Here is a 23,002-nt window from a genome sequence, read left to right as displayed (position 1 = left end):
GTTTACGGATAATTTTGTTCACTTCATGAATAGACTGTACAGTTGCATCTTTGATATTAGATCCAAGGCTACATGTGTCAAACATAACATCAGGCCTTGTTTGTTTGGCAACCCACAAAATCTGTCCTATTTTTGACCTGAGTTGCTCACGTTCTGTTTCACTTAAGGAAGCCTCCCTCTGTACAGCCCGTGCTGCTTGTAACTGAACCGGTTGTAGGTTGCCAATGTAAAGTTGTTGATGCACCTCTATTACATCATTAACTGTACAAATGTCCATACCAACATAAGAAAAGTTGTCATGTTCTTCATGGCCCACAAGGAAGGTAGATTTCAGTACAGAAATGATATGAGTTGCAAAGTGACTTGAACCAGCCCAAAGGAAATCATCAACGTGACATGCAAGCACTCCTGTAACCTCAGATTGTTCATTCTGCCACTAGAACACTGCAGGATCAACCTGTGATATTTTACCACCAGTTTTGAGCATAATGTCTTTGACCTTATTGTACCAATAAAGTGAAGCATCTGCAAGTCCATAAACACACTTTTTCAGTTTCCATAGAACATTGTCCTTGCCAGCTTCAGGTGGGGGACGAAGATAGATGTCTCTTGACAGTTCCACTCCCTGCAAGAAGGCAGATTTAATGTCCATTGAATTTACTCTCCACTTGTTTTGACATATCACAGCTAGCACCAGTCTGAGGGACTCAGACGCACATGTTGGAGAGTCTTTCTGTAGTTCTTTAGTATTTACCTCTTCAAACCCCCGTGCCACAAGTCGAGCCTTTGGGACAACACCATTAGTAGTTTCTTTGAGTGTACAGGCCCATCTAGTAGACACACATTTTTGACCCAGGTCTTTCACTTCATCAAACACACCATTACTTTGCCAGCTCTCAATCTCCTGCTGCTTAGCAGAATCAAAGGAAATATCTTTTGTTATGAGTACATCTGCATCTCTGTTTTCAGCTTCAGTGCAAAGACCATCAACAAGTGACATGTCTACAGCTTTCTTTTCACCTTCACTACCATCATGCTCAAGATATTGCACATTGTACCAGTTTTTGTATTGCCCTTTTGCTTTTCCCGCTCTGCCTAGCACTCTGGCTGTGTGTTGAACACCGTTGTCTCTGTTGGTAAAAGCAATCAGCTGTCCTGATCTTAACTTTACATTTGCAGAGACATGATCAGTGGGTGTAGAGGGCTCATTTGCAGTTTGTGTGACAGACATGTTTTCTGTAGTGTGTGTGACAGACATGTGTTCTGTAGTGTTAGTTTCTCTGTCAATAGTGATGTCTTCTTCCTCACTAATACTCTGTTCACCATCGGGTGTGTCAGTGTCATCATTTTCAACTGCGTCTTTGTTGTCATCATCAGTAGTACTGTGTGGTATTTGTTTATCTCCAGTCTGTGAATCCACTTTAGTCAATCTTGACTGGTGTACTCTTACAAGAGTCCCCCCATGTCTTACAAATACAACAGTTCCATCCTGCCCAATAACTACACCAGGACCCTTCCACTCTGTACAGTTGACTCGTTTGTAGTATACTTTATCTCCTGCCTCATATTTGTCATCTGTAGGCCTAAGTTGTTTGCATAGTGCTCTCCTGATCCTTTCTGAACACTCTGCCTCAGTAAATGCTTTCCTGGAAGCATGTAATGCTGAGATATGTTCAGCTACTCTTGCACTTACAGTTGTGCCCTCTAAGGCAGGTGGCTTATCCATCAACACAGAAGGAAGGTTGGGGTTTTGGCCAAACACAAGTTGATGTGGACTATAACCATGTACATTAAGCGTACTGTTTTTGGCCATAAGGGCCCAGTCTAGCGCAGTGTGCCAGTCACATCCTTGTTCCTTTTTTACCTTCAGGTGGATTTCTGTAAGTGTCATGTTATGTCTCTCCAGTAGTCCGTTGCTCCAGGGACTATACCCCGCCGTTGTTTTTACCTCAATGTTGAAGTTTTCAGCCATGTCCCGAATGTCTGTGTTGTTGAACTCTCCGCCGTTGTCTGTGTAGAGCCGTCTGGGGGCACCGTGAATGCTTATCCAGGTGTGAATGAAGGAGTTGACGATCTCTGCAGCTTTCTTTGTCTTTACGATGCTGCCGGCACTGAAGCGTGTGAAGTGGTCGATGATGTGAAGGTACCATACATTGGGCTCCAGCTCATGTAGATCCATTGCTACTGTCTCATTATACTCAGAAGCCAGGGGTAGACCAACAGCAGGTCTCGGCTTGGTTTTGCAATATTTCTGACAAATGTCACAGTCACGAACTATCTCTTGTAGAATAACTGCGCATTGTTTATCTGTATTGCCAGAGCTTTGGATGAGCCTCAATATCCTCTCTGCAGATGCATGACCAAACTGCTTATGAAGTTTCACAAGGACTTTCTGTTTCTCTTTTGTAGACATTTCAGCAGTTACCATGAGAACTTCATTTTCATTGCAGTTTTCTGTAGTATTTTCATCTCTAATGTCCACCACAATAGTGTCCCAAACTAGTGAGCTCTAGGGGAACAGGCTGCTTGAACATGACAACACTGTCATTCTCCATGTCTAGAACAGGCCCTGCTTTCTTGAGAGACGTTTTGCTCAGTAGTAGTGGAATGTCAACAGGAACTACTTCACTTTCAATGTCACATTTTGTTTGTCCAATTTTGGCTGGAAGTTTCACTTTTCTGCTGGAATACACTACAATACCATCCCCAAAGCGAAATGGTCTGGAGCTGGGGGTTTCTGATTGCAACAGCTTGTTTACTTGGCCTTGGCTGAGGTCACGCATGTAACTATCTAGCCACTTCTGACCACAAACTGTACGTGTACATGCAGTATCAATAATGGCTGACCCCAGTGCCTCAGTCAGGAAGATTTCAGAGTCTGTCATTGAGGCTTTAGTGTACAAAGTAATGTTACACTCCTCCACTTTCCCATCTTCAGTTAGCTTTACTTGGTCACCATTAACGACGAGGACAGTCTTTCGCCCCAGTGGTAAGTGCTCTGATAAATAGCACATCTTGTTCGCTTGCCAAACTTGTTAAGTGGGTTGGGTACCTTGTAGTGGTTGTCGCTGTCCACTCCGCGACGAAGTACCGTTGTTTCGTTTGTATTTGGGACCTTTTTGTTTCCGTAAGGAAAACTGCTTCTTGGTTCAGTTGAATTCCGCTGAAAACTCCGGTTACTTTCCCTCCGAAAATCCGTTTCAGTGCAGACTTCATAGACGCAAACGTTAAGTCCGTGCACGCTGTCAGTGCAAGCTGTCGACTTTTCTCATCAAGACAAGCTGTATCTAGAAGCTTAAATGCTAGCACAGCGTCAGGCAGCGTCATGTTGTACTTTTTCATCCGGTTATAACGCTGTTCAAAGTCTATAATGTAGTCTGCCATGGACACGCTGTGGTTCTTTGTAATGGAGTCAAAACACGAGTAGGCTTCATAAGCGCGGTCTTTCTCTTCTCTCTGAAACACCGCGTCAAGTTTTGCAAGTAGTATTTCCATACCGTCATCTTTGTCCAAATCTTCCGCGGGTATCTCCATGGCTGTTTCTCTGGCTCTTCCCTCGAGCCCCAGCGCCACCGCGAGTGCCTGTTTCTTTTTATCCAGCTCCGTAACTCGTCTCCAGATATTGACTTCATTCTTCCAGCATTCGTATGGCCTGGCTTCATCAAGCTTTGGTGGTACTTTGTAATTGGAAACCATCCTCTGCTACCAATGTTAACTCAAAAGACACGACGTCGTACTCTCATTCACAGCGCTTTATTCGTTCCGCCATTTTTCATACGGACCACAACAACAACACAGGTCTGCTTTCTTCGACATGTTTAATGTAAAAGGCACTATGCTCCCATACACCATGAAAACATGTGCAGGTTTGTCAGAGGCTGGAGGACGCAGAGCAACTAATTTCGTTATTCAGGATGTAAATGGGGAAGTGTCCATGGTGCTGCCCACACTAACAGAATGTGATCACATTCCAGATAATAGAGATGAGATACCCACCAAGGAGGCTGTGTCGGCTCACCCTCATCTACACGCACTTGCTTCACAGATCCTTCCTCTGGACCCAGCCGCGGACATTCTCCTCCTCTTGGGCCGGGACATCATCCAAGCTCACAAGGTTCGCAGTCAGGTAAATGGTCCAAACAGTGCACCTTATGCCCAACGCCTCGATCTGGGATGGGTGGTTGTAGGCGATGTCTGCCTCTCAGGTGCCCACAAACCCACAGTAACCTCTTTCAAGACAGACATTCTTAATAACGGGCGCCCTACCTTCCTTAGCCCCTGTGCAAGCAAAATCTATATAAAAGACAAATACACAGAAAGCTGTCCTAAATTCGAGAAGACACAAGCAGAAGTAGGCAGACACATTTTCCAGCAAACAGCAGATGATGACAAAACGGCTCTGTCAGTAGAAGATGCATTATTCCTGGAAATTATGCACAGAGACTTTACTAAAGATGAGGCGAACAATTGGGTAGCTCCACTCCCATTCCGCTCCCCCAGACAGCGTTTACCCAACAATAGGGACCAAGCCCTCAGTCGCTTAATGACGCTCCGCAAAACACTGAAAAAGAAACCTGAAATGAAAGAACATTACATTGAGTTTTAGACAAAACTTTCAGTAAGGGCCACGCTGAACCAGCTCCAGCTTTAGCTCCAGAACAAGAATGCTGGTATCTCCCTAGTTTTGGCATTTATCACCCTCAGAAGCCAGGAAAAATTAGGGTGGTTTTTGATTCAAGTGCGCAATACAACAATGTTTCTCTCAATGATGTGCTACTAAAAGGGCCAGATCTCAATAATACTCTTGTGGGAGTTCTGATGCGTTTCAGGTCCGACCCATACGCAGTCATGGCCGACGTGGAGCAAATGTTTTACAATTTTGTTGTCAGAGAAGACCACCGCAACTACCTTCGCTTCTTGTGGTTCAAAAACCATGATCTGGATGGAGAAGTACAGGAATTCAGGATGAGAGTCCACGTGTTCGGGAACTGCCCCTCCCCATCAGTGGCCATTTATGGACTGAAACGAACAGCGATGGAGGGAGAAAAAGAACACGGCAATGATGTAAGAGAGTTCATTGAACGCCACTTTTATGTGGATGATGGACTAAAATCATTTCCTTCCACTGATGAGGCCATCAACATTCTCTGTGGGGCTCAGAAGATGCTGGCTCAGTGTAACATACGCCTGCATAAAATCTCATCCAACTGTCCTACCATCACAAACGCTTTTCCAAGTGAGGACCTTGCAGCTGACATGCAGGGCCTTGACCTTGGGCAGACACCCATGCAGCGAAGCTTGGGCTTGGGCTGGGACCTGTCTACAGACTTGTTCAGGTTCCAGATAACCGTCAATGAGAAGCCCTTTACCAAGCGTGGAGTATTGTCAGTCGTTAATAGTGTGTACGACCCACTCGGCTTTGCTGTCCCTGTCATTGTAGAGGGCAGGGTCATCAGAGTTAGTCTTGGACGAGCTGGACATCTCAGTTGATCAGGTGAGCTTCTATTCAGACTCCCAAAGTAGTCCTTGGTTACATCTTCAACACAAAGAGGCGTTTTACATCTATGTGCACAACAGAGTGGAACGCATCAGGCGATCCCACACAAGCTCACCAGTGGCATTATGTGCCCACTCACTTAAATCCTGCTGATCATGCCACGCGCGCATTACCTGCTGAGCACCTTTCTACCTCCACATGGCTCAGTGGACCGCTTTCCTTACCAAGTCAGAAAAGGTCAGTCTCAGGCAGAGTCATTTGATCTTGTAGACCCAGAGACTGACAACGAACTGCGTCAGGAGGTAACTACTTGTGTTACCACTCTTGCAAAGAATGTTCTCAGTAGTGCCAGATTCGAAAGGTTTTCTAGTTGGAATGTACTACTGAAGGCTATATCTAGACTCCGACACATTGTTCAGTCCTTTAAGCAGAACATAAGAAGGCACCTGTCAGGGCACTCAGAGACATTTCCACTGACATTCGTGAATGGGACACTGAACTCCCTAAAGACAAATTACAACAGTGGCAACAGTGGAAACACTCTCTCAAACATCTACAACAACTTGAGATTCCCAGAATGTTCACCTCAATACCACTCTCTGCAGCAGTAACTAAGGAAATCCATGTTTTCTGCGATGCCTCTACCAAGGCAGTGGCCGCTGTTGCCTACCTTAAACTCACAGACAGAGATGGTCATAATGAAGTGGGCTTCCTTCTCGGCAAGGCACGGCTTGCCCCAAGACCAGACATCACCATACCCAGACTTGAGCTCTGTGCAGCGGTCCTGGCTGTCGAGGTGGCAGAGTTAGTCTTGGACGAGCTGGACATCTCAGTTGATCAGGTGAGCTTCTATTCAGACTCCAAAGTAGTCCTTGGTTACATCTTCAACACAAAGAGGCGTTTTTACATCTATGTGCACAACAGAGTGGAACGCATCAGGCGATCCACACAAGCTCACCAGTGGCATTATGTGCCCACTCACTTAAATCCTGCTGATCATGCCACGCGCGCATTACCTGCTGAGCACCTTTCTACCTCCACATGGCTCAGTGGACCCGCTTTCCTTACCAAGTCAGAAACAGGTCAGTCTCAGGCAGAGTCATTTGATCTTGTAGACCCAGAGACTGACAACGAACTGCGTCAGGAGGTAACTACTTGTGTTACCACTCTTGCAAAGAATGTTCTCAGTAGTGCCAGATTCGAAAGGTTTTCTAGTTGGAATGTACTACTGAAGGCTATATCTAGACTCCGACACATTGTTCAGTCCTTTAAGCAGAACATAGAAGGCACCTGTCAGGGCTGGCACAGCTGTAGTGAGCATTTAACCGAAAAGCAGCTCGATCAAGCTAAGATCATTATCATTCGCACTGTCCAAAGAGAAGTCTATGCAGAAGACATAAGACAGCTTGAAAAGAATATGCCCCTCAAAAGTTCAAGCCCACTTAGCAAACTGAACCCATTTCTTGACACAAATGGAATCCTCAGAGTGGGTGGGAGACTAAGACGAGCACAGTTGACTTCGGATGAAACAAATCCTATCCTCATCCCTGCCAAACACCACCTTGCCCAGCTCATTATAAGACACTTCCATGTGAAAGTATGCCATCAGGGCAGACATTTTACTGAAGGGGCAGTCAGAGCTGCAGGCTTTTGGATTGTGGGAGGAAAAAGAGCAATAAGCAAAATGATATTCAGCTGCGTGACATGTCGAAAACTAAGAGGCAGACAGCAGGAACAGATTATGGCTGAGCTACCAGAGGATAGGCTGTCCACTGACCCTCCGTTCACACATGTAGGGCTTGATGTATTTGGTCCCTGGTCTGTCACTGTCAGAAAAACGCGTGGTGGGCAAGCGGATGCAAAGCGATGGGCAGTCATATTTACGTGCATGAGTACACGGGCCATTCACATTGAAGTTATAGAATCAATGAACACGTCATCATTCATCAATGCCCTGCGTCGTTTTTTTGCCATCAGAGGTGCAGTCAAACTTCTTAGGTCCGATTGTGGGACAAATTTTGTGGGTGCCTGCAAAGAGCTGCAAATAGACAAACAGGGCTGCTACAACAGCAAACTAAACAGCTTTCTTGAAGACTCTGGCTGCAAATGGCTATTCAACCCCCCACATGCGTCGCATATGGCTGGCTCCTGGGAGCGAATGATTGGGGTCACACGCAAAATTCTTGATGCAATGCTCCTAGAACACAGGAATGCAAAGCTTACCCATGAAATACTAGTGACCTTAATGGCTGAAGTTACTGCAATAGTGAATGCTCGTCCGTTAACAGCAGTTTCTGCAGATCCAGATAACCCAGTCATCCTTACCCCAGCCATGCTGCTCACGCAAAAGGTTACGACCCCACCAATCCCACCAGGTCAGTTTGGAAACAGTGATCTGTTCAAAGCTCAATGGAGGCGCGTACAATATCTCGCTGATGTCTTCTGGAGATGATGGAAAAAAGAATACATCTCAGGACTTCAGGACCGCCGCAAATGGAAAACAGTAAAGCCTAACCTACAAACAGGAGATGTTGTTCTTTTAAGAGAGACACTCGAACATAGGAACAACTGGCCACTTGGACTTATCACCAAAACCTTTCCCAGTGAGGATGGGCTTGTAAGGAAGATAGAGGTGAGGATTTTCCGCAAGGGTGAAAACAAGTGCTACATAAGGCCTATAAGTGAGGTTGTGCTATTGGTGTCTAAGGATTGTACTTAGAAGCAGAAACTTCGTTTCATTGTATGTCACTTGCCTTTTACATGTTAGTTGAGGGTGACATTCCATGGATGTCAGGCGGGGAGTATTCTGCCCCTCGGTTGTTACGTTGTTGGGTTTCTTTGGCTGGCGCATTTCTCAGGTTTCCCAATAGTGGGCAGTATTACCCCTTCAGTTTGTGGCTTCTTCTTTGGTTGTTTGGTGTGCGCTACACTGCCCCCTTTGGTGATGTGTTGTAAGCAGCAGGCAAAGTTCACGCGGGCAGTGTGAGAAAATGCATGGAGCAGAAAACAAGCTGCACAACTTTAAGCCCAGTTTACATCGTTGGGGAGTTTGTTGAGCCATAATCTGTAAGTAAGCAATGTCTAACTTCATTTTCTGTAAGATTGTTACTTTCATGTTACTTAAAAAGGTTATTTGAACGTATAAGGAAATATGTTAATGGTGAATGTAAAGCATAAGTAAAGCTATGTTGCTAACTTCTGTTTTGTTTACAAAATATGTTGATACTGATGCTACGTATTATTTTACTGTATGTTCACAGTCTTACAAATTAAAAGAGGAAAAACGGTCTTCAGTTAAAGACACAAAGACAAAGTGATGTGTCCTGTCGTTCCTGGAACCATCTCCTCTTATGTTAAGCTCGCTGCATAGGGTGAATAGCCATACATTCACCTGAGGGCAGCAGAACACTTAAACATGTCAGTGGACGTCCTAAAGAACATATTCACTGATATGAAACGTGTCATTGAACAGGATTAATATCAGTGGAAACATGATGGAAACAGCTGTGACTGCATGGATGTGACACACTTCAAATCTGTTCTCCACTCTTGGATTTGGGATCCATGGAGCTGCTGCTGAGTCTGTACAATAAAGGAATGGTGTGGAAGGTTGCAGCGTACAGACACAAACACTTTGTGGTTACAATCTGATTTTATTTTCAACATTAAACTACTAACCTACACTGATCAATGATGTTAATGATCACATCTGGACTCACCCAGCCTTTCTGCAGTTCCTCACAGCTGGAATCAGTCTCTGTTGTCCCAGCACTGATGTGTTGTACTTCTGCAGGTCCAACTCATCCAGAACCTCCTCTGACATCTGCAGCATGAAGGCCAGAGCTGAGCACTGGATCTCAGAGAGTTCCTTCTCTGATCTGTTCTCTGACTTCAGGAACTCTTGGATCTCCTGAAATAATGAGAGGTGGTTCATCTCCATCAGACAGTGGAAGATGTTGATGCTTCTGTCAGGAGAGACTTCATCACTGTTCATCTTCTTCAGGTTGTTGATGACTCTCTGGATGGTTCCTGGACTGATCTCTGTCTGACCCAGTAGACCTACTAAGAGTCTCTGGTTGGACTCCAGACAGAGGCCATGAAGGAAGCGAACAAACAGGTCCAGGTGGCCATTTTTACTCTGGAGGGATTTCTCCATGGCTCGTTTAAGGAAATCATCCAGAGAGGACTCGTTGTATTTTTGTCCCAAGAAGTTCTTCAGCACCTTTGTCTTCCTGTTGGTGTGACAGTGGAACATGTAGACAGCAGCCAGAAACTCAAGAATGCTCAGATGAACAAAGCAGTAGACTGGTTTATGGAAGATCACACACTCTCTTTTGAAGATCTCTGTACAAACTCCTGAGTACACCGAGGCCTCTGTCACATCCAGACCACACTGCTCCAGGTCTTCTTGGTAGAACATGATGTCTCCTTTCTCCAGATGTTCAAACGCTAGCCTCCCCAGCTTCAGAAGAACTTTCCTATCAGCCTCCGTCAGCTCCTGTGGACTCGTCTCACGTCCCTCATGGTACTTGTTCTTCTTCCTCTTTGTCTGAACCAGCAGGAAGTGTGAGTACATTTCAGTCAGGGTCTTGGGCAGCTCTCCTCTCTGCTCTGTAGTCAACATGTGCTCCAGAACTGTAGCAGTGATCCAGCAGAAGACTGGGATACTACACATGATGTGGAGGCTCCTGGATGTCTTCATGTGGGAGATGATTCTGCTGGACAGCTCTTCATCACTGAATCTCCTCCTGAAGTACTCCTCCTTCTGGGCGTCAGTGAAGCCTCGTACTTCTGTTAGCCTGTCAACACATGTAGGAGGGATCTGATTGGCTGCTGCGGGTCGGGAAGTTATCCAGACGAGAGCCGAGGGAAGCAGATTCCCCTGGATGAGGTTTGTCAGCAGCTGGCTGACTGATGACTTCTGTGTGACATCAGACAGCAGCTTCCTGTTGGTGAAATCCAATGAAAGTCTGCTTTCATCCAGGCCGTCAAAGATGAACAAAAGCTGAGAGACAGCCAGCTTCTCTGCTGTGACCTTCTGTAATGTTGGATGGAAAACATGGAGCAGCTCCAGAAGACTGTACTGCTCATCTCTGATCAGGTTCAGCTCCCTGAATGAAAGCAGAACCACCACACTGACATGGTGGTTCTCCAAGCCCTCTGCCCAGTCCAGAGTGAACTTCTGCACTGAGAAGGTTTTTCCAACACCAGCCACGCCGTTGGTCAGAACCACTCTGATGGGTCTCTGTTGGTCAGATAAGGCTTTAAAGATGTCCTGGCACCTGATTGGAGCGTCATGGAGGGCGTCCATCTTGGAAGCTGTCTCCAGCTGCCTCGCCTCATGTTGGGTATGAGCCTCTTCACTCTGTCCCTCTGTGATGTAGAGCTCAGTGTAGATCCTGTTGAGGAGGGTTCTACTTCCTGTTTCATCACTTCCTTCAGTCACACGTTCACATCTCCTCCTCAGACTGATCTTATGTTCATCTAAAACCTCCTGCAGACCAACATCTGCTGAAAGAAAGAAAAACAATGAGACTAAAGAGAAAGAAAACTCTTCAATGTCTGAACAACACAAGAAGTCCAGTTTTCAGGAATGAGTCCATCAGCAGACAGATGTTCAGTCTTACTTTGTACACAGCTGCTCTGACTGGCTGTCTGCAGTCCAGTTCTGCTTCTGGATCTTTCTCCACACTGTGCAGAAGCTCTGATGGTGACACAGAAAAGTCAAAGTGGAGATACTTCTGTCCACCTTTGATTAGACTCATTATAAAAAGGAAAACAAAGTTTGAACACAGTCATGTTTCCAGTTCACTGACTTACATTTATTCCATGGACACTCACTCTAACCTGAACCACAGCTACAACCCAACATTGTTGAGGCCTCATCTCCTCCTTTCCTGACTGTAGAGGTTAAATATGCAACAACCAACAAATAAAAGAATTTGGTTCATTTCAAAGAAATTCACACGGTGACCAAGTAAAGTAACCGTAGTAAAGTAGACAACATCCTGTTGATGGTGGGATTATTTGAAAGATTTGCTTTAGTCACGTCACCAAATGCAGTTGAACCACCCATGGATCCATGTTTGACCATTCTACCACTCTGAGCTCTGCTTTTTAACCTTTTTATTATTATCATCATTCATTTATTCATTCTTTGGAGGGGGGCTATTTCCTAATGCCGCCCTAATAAGCTGATGTTCAAGGAGAAATATAACAGAAACTCTTTCAGTGTTATTCATTAATAAATTAACAGATAAACTGTGAAGAAGAAAAAAACAGATTTAAAGGAGAGAGTGAGAAACTTGATCATCCATCCTCATAATACATGTTTATCAGTATCTGCTGTGACCATACTGCAGTAATAACTACAAGTCTACATTTCTGTGACTGTTGATCAATCACAGCAGGAATCTGAGCTCATCTCTGCACACAGAGCGGCTTCAGCTCTGGGATAAACTGCTCGCTTCACGTCCTTCTCAGCTCACAGACACTCATCCTGATATTTTCCTTTAACATTTGATGATATAATTCATCTGAGTTTACACTTTATCTGCATGAATACAGAAAAACAAACCCAAACACCATAAACCATCAGTTTCACCATGTAGAATATATGGCCCCAACAATAGAGACACTTTGGACACTCATTCCCCCACCTCTCCCCCCTCCATAGAGCCATCACCACCTTCAATCACTTCACCTACAACACCCCCCTCCTCACCCCACACAAAAGAGGATTTCACACCACCTCCTCTCACCACAACTCTTTATATTCATGAAGCAGATGTGAGGAAGCAGTTTAAGAGTCTGAATGCTCGAAAAGCTCCCGGCCCAGACGGTGTGTCTCCTGCCACCCTCAGACACTGTGCAAACGAGCTGGCCCCAGTGTTTTCTGGCATTTTCAACTCCTCACTGCAGGCATGTCATGTGCCTGCCTGCTTCAAGTCCTCTACCATAATCCCTGTCCCCAAGAAACCTAGGATCACTGGACTAAATGACTACAGACCCGTGGCTCTGACATCTGTGGTCATGAAGTCATTTGAGCGCCTGGTTCTCTCCTATCTCAAGACCCTCACGGCCCCCCTCCTGGATCCCCTGCAGTTTGCATACAGAGCCAACAGGTCTGTAGATGACGCCATCAACATGGCCCTACACTTCATCCTGCAGCATCTGGACTCCCCAGGAACCTACGCCAGGATCCTGTTTGTGGACTTCAGCTCTGCCTTCAACACCATCCTTCCAGACCATCTCCGAGGCAAGCTTTCCCAGATGAATGTGCCTGATCCCATCTGCCGGTGGATCACTGACTTCCTGACGGACAGGAAGCAGCACGTGAGGCTGGGAAAGAATGTCTCGGACTCCCGGACCATCAGCACCAGCTCCCCTCAGCGCTGTGTTCTTTCTCCTCTGCTCTTCTCCCTGTACACCAACTGCTGCACCTCCACCCACCAGTCTGTCAAGCTAATCAAGTTTGCAGATGACACCACCGTTATTGGGCTCATCTCGGACGGGGATGAGTCTGCCTACAGGAGGGAGGTTGAATGTCTGGTGTCCTGGTGCAGCCACAACAACCTGGTGCTGAATGCCCAAAAGACAGTGGAGATTATTGTGGACTTCAGGAAGCACACAGTTTCAACATCAGTTAATTAATCATAGTTCATCATAAATGTGAACCTGGCTGGAACACATGTTAATGTTAGCCATGTAAATATTAGCAGTTAGCTGAGGCCACAAGAAGAAGAGGCCCTAGAAGAACAATAGATGATAAGATTAGATTTTCAAGACTAGGCAGAGATGTGTTTTCCTTTACTGTCTCTTACAGAGGAGGGAGCAGATATCAGACGAGGTCACGGAGGTACGGGGAGGATTCGCAGCAGACAGCAAGACTGCCACGTCCATGCGAGAGAGCGATGGCTACGATAATCTCTGTTTTTGTCTCCCTATATAATGTTGTACAGCCCATGTGAGGGTTAACACAAACATCAGTCCTTCTACTTCAGTATGTTTGACACTTTGTTTACGTCTAAATTAACTTTACTGTTAACGAGTTTTCATGTTTCTGTAATCCACCAGTGTGCTCATGCTTTTTTAAGTGAAAACATATTTTTAATGATCAAATATAATTATGTTTGTTATTTGTGGATTTTAAATGTCCTTGACAGAGACAGATGATAATCATTATCCTGCACTGTGCTCTCAGGTTTGGTCGAGCTAGCACAAAGAATGGCTATGTTGAACTTCCTCCTGGGATCCACACTAAGAAGTGAGTCCAACATTAGCAGGGTCTCTTTCCTTTATCTGGATTCACTTTAGCATTCACAGTCACGTGAAGCTTGTTATTAACTCGATAAGTCAACCCAGGGTTTCAGCTGAGCGCTCACATGAAACACATTGTGTTGGCAGCATCTGATCAATCATATTCATGGAGACGTGTATCAGCAACAGAGCAGCTGAGTTTGCAGAAGGAAGTCAAACTAAACCACAGGAACAATATGAGGAGATTACACACATAATAAAATACTAGCAGTAACACAGCTGCTGCAGACAAATCAGTCGTGTGATCGTGTGTGAGAGGAGAAGGACTGTAAAGGAGTTTGGTGTTAAAAGCTCTGTATGAATGTGGGAGACTTTGAAGGGCTTTAAAAAGGCCAATATAAAATAAAAGGCAGCAAAATTGCTGAGTGTGAAAGTCACCAGACTTATCAGACCTCTGTGATTAAGACCTGTAAGAACACCTATTTGTACTTGTTGGCATTATATCAAACACACACGTATATTAAGCCTTTGTTTGAACTCTGGTTGAATTTGTTACTTTCAGACTGTGAAACATCACAGAGGCTGCAGCTGCAGATCTTTTATTCACCTGGAAATTTACTTTAAATGTTAGATGGAAAATGTATTGCTCAGTTTAACCAAAGTAAGAACAAGAATCCATAAACCTTCATAAAGACAAACATCTCCCAGAACATTGAGCTGCTGAAGTGTCACTGAAGGGACAAACTATTTGTCCTCCTCCATCCAGCAACACCTGAAACACCTGAGTGGAAGCTCCTCCCTACACTGTGTTTGAAGCAAAGCACAAAGGAGACACCTGCTGGAGCAGCTGGAGTCCTACAGACACTCAGCCTCTTCACTACACAAACACCTCCTACAACATCCACTCTTTCCACTCTGACTGCTGTGTTTGTGGAAACACTCCAACACACACCGCTTCACATACCAACATAGAAATGTGTGAAAAAGAGCTGAGCTGATATTAAACATGAGGATTTATTCAAAAATACAGAGTCAGGAACAACATCTAGACACACATTACCTCTCAGCAGCAGAAGAACAGCCTTTAAAGTCTATATCAAAATCCTTCGACTTGTTGCTCTTTAAGGAAACACAGCTGGGTTCAGGTCCAGGAGATTCTGGCCTCTTATTGATCCTAAAAGAAAAACAATAAATGTCACAGCTTCATGAGACAGGAAGGAAAAACTGGAAATATTAAATTAAAGACATGATGAACAATCTCATAAAAATAATGTACTTACTCTTTGTCACATAACAGTCTTTTGTTAAAGTTTACAATAATATCCTTCGAGTCGTTGCTCTTTAAGGAAACACAGCTGGGTTCAGGTCCAGGCTCTGGATTAGTTTCAGGGTTATGTCCAGCTGAGCCTGGTACGCCCCACAGCTCTGGGCTTTAAAACAACACACACAGAGGTATGAGTGTGAATAATGATGGAGCAGTGATGTGAGTGCTGAGCTGTGACATGGAGAAGAGTCATGGACAGTTAGAGATGGTCATCTCACCTCTGAGCTTTGGTCTGGCTCTCATGTTCCCCACACAGAGTGCTTTTAGAGGGAGGGACTCCCTCCTCTCTGTCCTCACACTGATCCATGCTGCTGAAAACGTCCAGATGAACAGAATCAACTCTTTGGGGATTTTCTGGATGATTGAGCATCAAGACACTTTTTAATATTTTACTAATTTCTGAAGCTTTTTACCAACTTTGTTCAATTTGGTCTGCTGTCATTTTATTGTTGACAAAAAGATATTTTGAGTTTGAGTGTTGACGTTTCCATGTGGGACTGTTGCTGCAACACCTGGGCCCTATTTCAGGAAGCCGGTTTAGAAAACTCAGAGTGAAAAACGATACTCAGGGTTGAGTAACCCCGAACTGTCCAACTCGGAATATTCGGTTTCAGAAAGGCTGATAACAATTAGTTCAATCAACGCGGAGTTGCTTTAACCCCAAGTTAAGCGCGCGCACGAGGATACATAAAGCCCTGATTAGTGGAGCACAGATTAAGCGAGTCACCATGGAGACGGAGGGAAAGAAGGCGCGGTCAATGTATTTTACAGCGCTTGACGCCGAAATTCTGATGGCAGCATATGCCGATAACATGCAAATTTTGCAGAAAAAAAGTAACACAGCCTCAGCTGCAAAAGAAAGGAAGCATGCATGGCAAAACATAGCCGACAGAGTCAATGCGTGAGTGTTAATTTAAACATTGATCTAGGGATTTCCACCCATTTAACACGTTATTTTATTATATTTTATTTTTTATTTTATACATTTTATTTTGTGATGTGCTGTGAGCACAAGTGCAACCCAACAGGCCCCAAACGTGCCTGGCAGCAAGTAAAAATGAAATATAAAAATATAGTCCAAACAGGTAAGGTGTAATTGTATTATGAGCCATAGTGCTTGGTCTGTTTGTCCCATGTAAATCAATTGCAGTTAGAGGCTACATTAATTTTCTTTCTGTAAGCACTTATTGAAATTATCTGAGCACATTACAAGTACATATTTGCTTACTCTGTATGCTCAAATGTGACCCGTTATAATCAACAGAAAAAAAGCGGAGGCCCGAAAAACAGGTGGGGGTCCTCCACCACCACCACTCACAGAGCCTGGCCACTTGGCTTCCACATTTGTGATAATGTTGGCAGCATCGCATATGATCTTCACAGTGCAGAGAACACAAATTAGCATCCATTACTATAATGAAATAATTTGTTAGTTTGAAATGCTACAGGGAACTATGCACCTGTGCATTAATGCTGTGGAAAGACTTCCTGTTCACATAGTCTCCTTCATTTACTGAAGGAGCAATGATTGGAATGTGAGTGCCATCTATACAGCCAATCACGCCTGGGAACCGTGAAAATAAATGTAAAATTTAAGTAGTAGTCCAAGTATCACCACATCATGAATTAAGTTTTGTTCATCCTGCTACCTGCAATTTTGTGGCATCCCTCTTTGATAAATCTTGTGGGTCTGTGACCGGGGAACACCACAGACAAGTACAGGAGACATTTCAGTGCAACTGTAACATTCCTGACTGCCCGACAGACGGTAGCCTTGGAAACGTGCTCAGCGTCACCAATATTATACAGAAAGCTCCCGTTTGCAAAAAACCAAAGTGCAATACAAATAATATGTAATGAACTGAGAGCATGTCCGCGATGTGTCACATGAGCAATATTAGGCCTGAGGATGTTCTTCAAATAAATTATAGATTGTGCTGAAAAACGGTAACGTTCACACAGAAAATCATCAGGAAATGATAAAATGTCCAAACGCGCTCTGATCACTCTCTCCCGGCGGAGAGCTCTGCGGAGAATTTGGGCTTCAACATCTACTGGCTCTTCAAGGAAGGGACACGCCATGTCTGACACTTCCTACAGTCAGGTTTCCGACACAGAGGCGGAGAACGTCAGGGTTAGTTGAAGTAAACCTGCTAGGGGGCAGGTTAGCTTCATGGAGTGTGTCGTCATAGTGACTCACTCAGGATTAATCTAAATTCGCTTTGTGAAACTGAAAACCCAGAGTTTTTGTTAACTCAGGGTATACTTACTCAGAGTTTGCACTAAACCGGCTTCCTGAAACAGGGCCCAGGCAGAGCTCTTTGAGTTTCTTGTGCATGAGGGAGAGAACTGGACAAAACTCATACTGGAGACATACAAACACATCTGTGTTTGTATGTGTGGGGGTCAAGATGTGACCCCATAAACAACTTCCCTAAACCTGCAGTCCAGCTATTGTTGGGATTTAAATATATATTCTTAATTCTTATTTTCTCATATATTTTTTATTTATTTTAATATGAGATGCCTTCAGAAACTGAGCTCAGAGGAGACAAGACTAGGTTAAGGCATAAAACAATAAAAGAAGGTATGACCTCTCTCATGATCCCAAGTTGTGTGTGCATGCCAGAGCACTCTGGAAGGCACACAGAGTCTTTACAGACTACTAAGGATCAAACCTCTGTCATCATGTAATCGATTATAAAACTCTAAGCATATATGAGTAAATATTTCTAAGCATAAATGACAATCAACAATATTAACCTTACAATTGGCATCAGGGATTTACTTTTAGGCAATAGGGCAGTTTTACTTGCTGATCAGCAAAAACATATTTATGTTACAGTTTTTTCAGCTAAGAAGAGCTTAAAGACTCTCAGCTTTTATACTCAAGCCCCTGTAAATAGTTGGACAAAAAAATAATTTTCTCAGAAGTGTTCATGTTCATGTTCCTTTATTCACAGATTATTTCACAGATAGAGACTGAATAACATTTGTAACCCGGCACTTTGCAAAAACCAATGACTTTAAATAAGTATTGTATTATTTTAAAAGTCGGAAAATAGTATAAATACTATGCCTAACCAGAAACTTATGACTTTTATTAAAAAAATATTTTTAAAAAAATTGATCGTTTAAATGCATTTATCTTTAAATAGTTTTTGTCATTAACCAAAATGCAGTGAGTTTATTTTCGAAATGTAAAACCTGTCAAACCCGTTTATGGTGTGAACAAAGCGGACATTTTATGACGCAGTATTTTAAAGCAGAGTCAGACATGAGAATCTAGAAACTATCAACTACATGTAGGTAAAAGACTAACTTGTGACTTTTTTTAGCTTGTGCTGTTTCCATGAATAAAAAGACAAACTGTTAAAGGAGGAAACAAAGCAAACTTACAGTTTCTTCACACACCAACAACAAGCTCCACTCCACACCTGGGGCCCGTTCTTCGTACCTCGCTAAGTAGGTTAGCCGGATTAGATTGTTGACGATTTCGCGTGATCCTGGATCAGTCGGTTCCCCGAAGCTCATCCGGGACTTGCTGTCATAGCAACAGAGCCGTAAGCGTAAACCTGCTCGGGAGCAGGTTTACTTTATGTAAACAGGATTAGATCGCGGCCACGCAGGTATGTCCGCGTCATCATACGAAAGCAACAGCGACATTCCGCCACCGTTTCACCACAAATAAATAACATCAATGTAACTAAAGATAATGCAGCACTTGATCCTGTTATTGATGTCACACAGATACATACAGGTCATTTCCTAAAAAAGGGAAATGTACTATTAACATTCTATTACATGTATGTGATTATTACAGATGTAATTCATATTTCAGAGTAGCAATTGTAAATTACTTCGTGTAATCAAGATGAGGGACCACTGCTATAAAAGCGAAGGTGGATTTGGGAAGTCTGTCGCAGCCATGTCCTGTCCGTATACGCGAGCCACCCATTGCGGAAGGTGCAAGATTGATAAGGAGAGTCCTCAGAATTCAGCGTATATTGCGGGACAGACAGGATCCTTTAGCTCAGCGCGACAGTGTGCTCATAGAGAGATATCGATATTCCCGTGAGGGTGTTATTCACTTAACCAACATGTTGACGAGGGGGTGCAGGACCACCACCTGTCTTTTTTTGCTCTGCCCTTTTCTTGGTTGCTGTTATGAACAAACAAACAGAGTATTTCAGGGTCTCTTTCCAAGAGACGAAAAGCAATATAAGTGATAAATATTACCATTCTGTAGAATATTCTTATATTTCACTTTTACTTGTTCCCATGTTCTAGTGGGTCCTGTTGTGGCTCTAATGTGAAAGGGGATATAATATGACAATATAATATAATGTAATATAATATTGGATAATATAGTGTAATATAATAAATCTATAAATAGGCTAAATAATAAAGTGACTGAATAGTGGTATTGTCATGTGCTTTGGGTGCCTTGAAAAGCGCTATATAAACCCACTCCATTATTATTGTTATTATTAAATTACTTACGAGTTTGATTTGTCAGCAACTTCCTGCCAGCCCTCTCTCCTTGCTTTTGCAGCCTTTGCAGTGTTCCCTTGCGTTTTAATTAAACTCTGAAACTCCTGAAATCCCTCACTCAAGAGTTCTTGCTCTGCTGCCGGAAAATACCGAGCACGCCCCTTCGACATTTTCGCCGACCAATCAGAGGCTTGCCGATCACTGTTTCTGCTATCGATGCGTAGCCCCTTTTACGACACCCAGTGATCGCACATTACTTCATCCAGCTGTAGTAATCGTCAACAACAGGTGTGTTCGGGGAACCGGATTAGCGAGCTCACGGTTAGCGCGATGATTTGATCTTGGATGTGTCATTTGATCTTGGATGTAGTAAGCGACGTACGAAGAACGGGCCCCTGGACACTAAACACAGACACACAGGTGAGCTTCTTCCGGGAAGGAGGCGGGACTCCAGCTGAAGCTCACAGGTGGGAGGGGCTCAGCTCTGTGTGTGCTGATGTGTTAACTTTAAAAATATGCCGTCTGACTGCTCAGACTGAGTCAGAGTAAAGTTCACATGCTGACGTGTGGAGACATGAAACCTTGTTGTAGCTGCAGGTGTGAACACACTGATCCCAGATCAGCTCTGCTGTATTTGTAACATGCACATTTCTGCTGCAAAGCTTCAAATGTTCAGCATGTTTCTCTGTTTCCAGTCTATAGATCCACTCACACTTTCTACCTTCACCTGTGCAGCAGAGGCGGAGGCAGACATTTGAAACCAACCGTCCAATCAGTGAGCAGCATCAACACCTGAGCTTCATTCAGACTCTGTTATTGAAGATGTTGTTGGTACAAAGTTCATCTGCTGCTCACATGAATCCTGTGATGAAAGCTTTATTTCACTGAAGGTTTCTTCAAATCTAATTTCAACCTGTTGAAGTAATGAATCAAAGTGCAGACTGAGAGTGGATCACATGATGTTTAAGGTGTGTCATGTGACATGTTCAGTATTGTCACACGTGTCTAGATTGTCCCTGATATCATAACTGCTCAAACACTGATGATTATATTTGAAGAATTACCGTAATTGTCGGGCTATAAGCCGCTACTTTTTCCACAAGCTTTGAACCCTGCGGCTTTTAGTCAGGTGCGGCTTTTCTATGGATTGTCCCTGATTTTTGTCATATCGTAAGACGATTTGTTTTGTTTGTTCCGCTGTTGTACGGTACTATGTTGCCTGGCGGAAGGGCATGTGATCAGACACACAGTATCGGTGTTCAAGAGTGGTGTGTTGGTCACGTGTCCATCCGCCAGGCAACATAGTGCCGTACAAGTAGCACGAAAAACAAACTTCAAAGTAGCGCTACACGTTCAGCGGGAGTCGTGGATGGTGTGCGGCAATAAACTTGCGAAAAGCAAGTTATGCTCAACTCCACCGGTGGAATCTGACAGCGTGGAAAAGTGTGAAAACATCCATCCATCCACATGAGCCTAAAAGGTAGTCTGAATCTATTTTTCTGGTGTGCTGTAGGTTATTGTTATGTACTACATTTGTTACTCGTTTATGAAGCACAGCACATGTTTCGTACTTGTAATTACCGCTACTTGTACATATACCTAAAAAGTTGTGCAAATATGTACCCATAACTTGTTTTTCAAAATATTAATAAAAGTGATGTGTCTCCAAACAGCCATCTCTTTCCTGACAATTCGCTTTGTGCATATTCTCTTACATATGATAAGTCAACATTGAAACACCTGCGGCTTTTAGTCAGGTGCGGCTAATGTATGTACAAAACAGGATTTTCCCCTGATTTTAGCTTGTGCGGCTAATATTCAGGTGCGCTTTGTAGTCCGGGAAATACGGTATTACTTTTGGCTGCAAAGTTTGAATGGAGCTCTCTGTCTGTGCTGATTTGTCGCCCTCTGGAGGTCAAAGCACAAACTGCATGATGTCACTGTAACCACCACAGTGACAGGAAGTGTTTTTATGACTGAAACACTGAAATGATGCTAACGGCTGTCGTTAGGCTCACTGACAGCAGTGCTGATGTGTTCATGTCAAACAATGGCTCAGGTCAGACTCCTTCATCCTTCTCCAGCGTGAGGCTGCCCTCAGACCCACTGAAGCTCTGACCTTTGACCTCCTGACCCTAACCATTTCAGTCTCATCTTTAAATGCAAATCCATCCAAACTGTAGCCGAGCAAAAGAAGCTGGAAGCTGTTCTATGAATGATGTTCATACCAGAGTTTCTGTTTGCAGCTCAGACGTGTTAAATGCTGCTGCTGTGCTACATTTGTCATTTCCTGCTTTCACTACCATCCATGTCAAAGCGCTGAAGTCATCTGATCACTTTAATGCAGTAAAACAGGAGCTGTAAGTCTAACATTTATTTACTGTCATCACAAACACAATCTGCTGGATTAACATCCAGACAAAGGGCTGAAAAGCTGAGAATCAGCATTTGATTATTATTATTACATTTCCTGTTTATGTGGATGTACTTTTCTATCTGTCAGTGCTGAAGCAGGCGTCACTGATCACATGACTCTGAGGGATGTTTCCAGCACCTTGCTGAATCTGAGCCATGAAGGTTTTAGGTATCTGTAAAGGTAAAGCAGGTCTGAGCCTGTGTTAGCAAGCTGTACCTAATAAAGTGGCAGCAAGGACTCAGTCAGTAATGATAAGAGCCAGCAGGGGGCAACACAGAGAGGTGAGGCGCTGTCAGAGAAGCAGGCTCACATCAGACTGGTCATATTCAATCATCTATACCTGAAATAATCATCAAACACACGCAGAGCAGAAACATGTGGAAACATCTGGAGCTCAGTCTCAGTTTGATCCCTCAGAGGTTTACCTCAGTCCTGCTCCTCTGCCTCCTGTTTACAGCGCACACATCATGCTGTGTACTGAGAGTCATGTGGTCAAAGCGAGGCCCTGGTACTCTGACAGAGAGCTAGCACAGTTATCCTAATGTGTGACATCACTTCTAACCAGAGAGCATTCAGCTTTCACAGCAGCCAACATCCTGTCACACTGAGCATGTGCAAACACATCAGCCAACATCCTGTCACACTGAGCATGTGCAAACACAGCAGCCAACATCCTGTTACACTGAGCATCTGCAAACACCGCTCTCAGCTTCCATCACTCACGAGCTCCACCCTCCACTTAAAAGCCCAGAACAAAACTTGTGACCAACACATCACAGACAGAGGTGATGTTCACGCTCTGTTTCTGGGTGGGAAACTCACCTGTGGGTGTGGCTGTTCCTCCCCTACAATCTCTGATGTCACAGCTGCTAAATTAGACTGAAGCCAGACTCAAACAGAAAACATCCTCAAAGACTTAGAGAGAGAGCGCTGCTCTATCTCTGGACCCAAAATATATGTTCCACCACCACGCTGCAATGCATCTTGGGATAGGGTGGGCCCACCTGTGCTT

At 44.1% G+C, this 23,002-nt stretch overlaps 1 protein-coding gene across 3 annotated transcripts in view; it reads right to left on the bottom strand.

Annotated features, from left to right (window-relative positions):
- Positions 1 to 8,274: 8,274 nt before the first annotated feature.
- Positions 8,275 to 23,002, bottom strand: part of LOC113010996 (protein NLRC3-like) — a 309,661-nt gene continuing 294,933 nt past the window's right edge. Inside the window, exons 2-6 of one of the 3 annotated variants that reach the window (XM_026150352.1) lie at positions 15,037 to 15,186; positions 14,817 to 14,930; positions 11,125 to 11,201; positions 9,217 to 11,008; positions 8,275 to 8,561 (exon numbers count right to left, since the gene is read on the bottom strand). In XM_026150352.1, coding sequence (XP_026006137.1) covers positions 8,519 to 8,561; positions 9,217 to 11,008; positions 11,125 to 11,201; positions 14,817 to 14,930; positions 15,037 to 15,186 — 2,176 coding nt within the window. In that variant the 3' untranslated portion in view covers positions 8,275 to 8,518. The remainder of the gene's footprint in view (positions 8,562 to 9,216; positions 11,009 to 11,124; positions 11,202 to 14,816; positions 14,931 to 15,036; positions 15,187 to 23,002) is intronic. The other 2 variants (XM_026150353.1, XM_026150354.1) reach the window with 2 other exon arrangements.

The sequence above is a fragment of the Astatotilapia calliptera genome, chromosome 18 (genome assembly GCF_900246225.1).
Source record: "Astatotilapia calliptera chromosome 18, fAstCal1.2, whole genome shotgun sequence".
Lineage (NCBI taxonomy): Eukaryota > Metazoa > Chordata > Actinopteri > Cichliformes > Cichlidae > Astatotilapia > Astatotilapia calliptera.
Note: the sequence above shows the minus strand (reverse complement) of the source record. Positions and strands in the feature narration are given on the sequence as shown.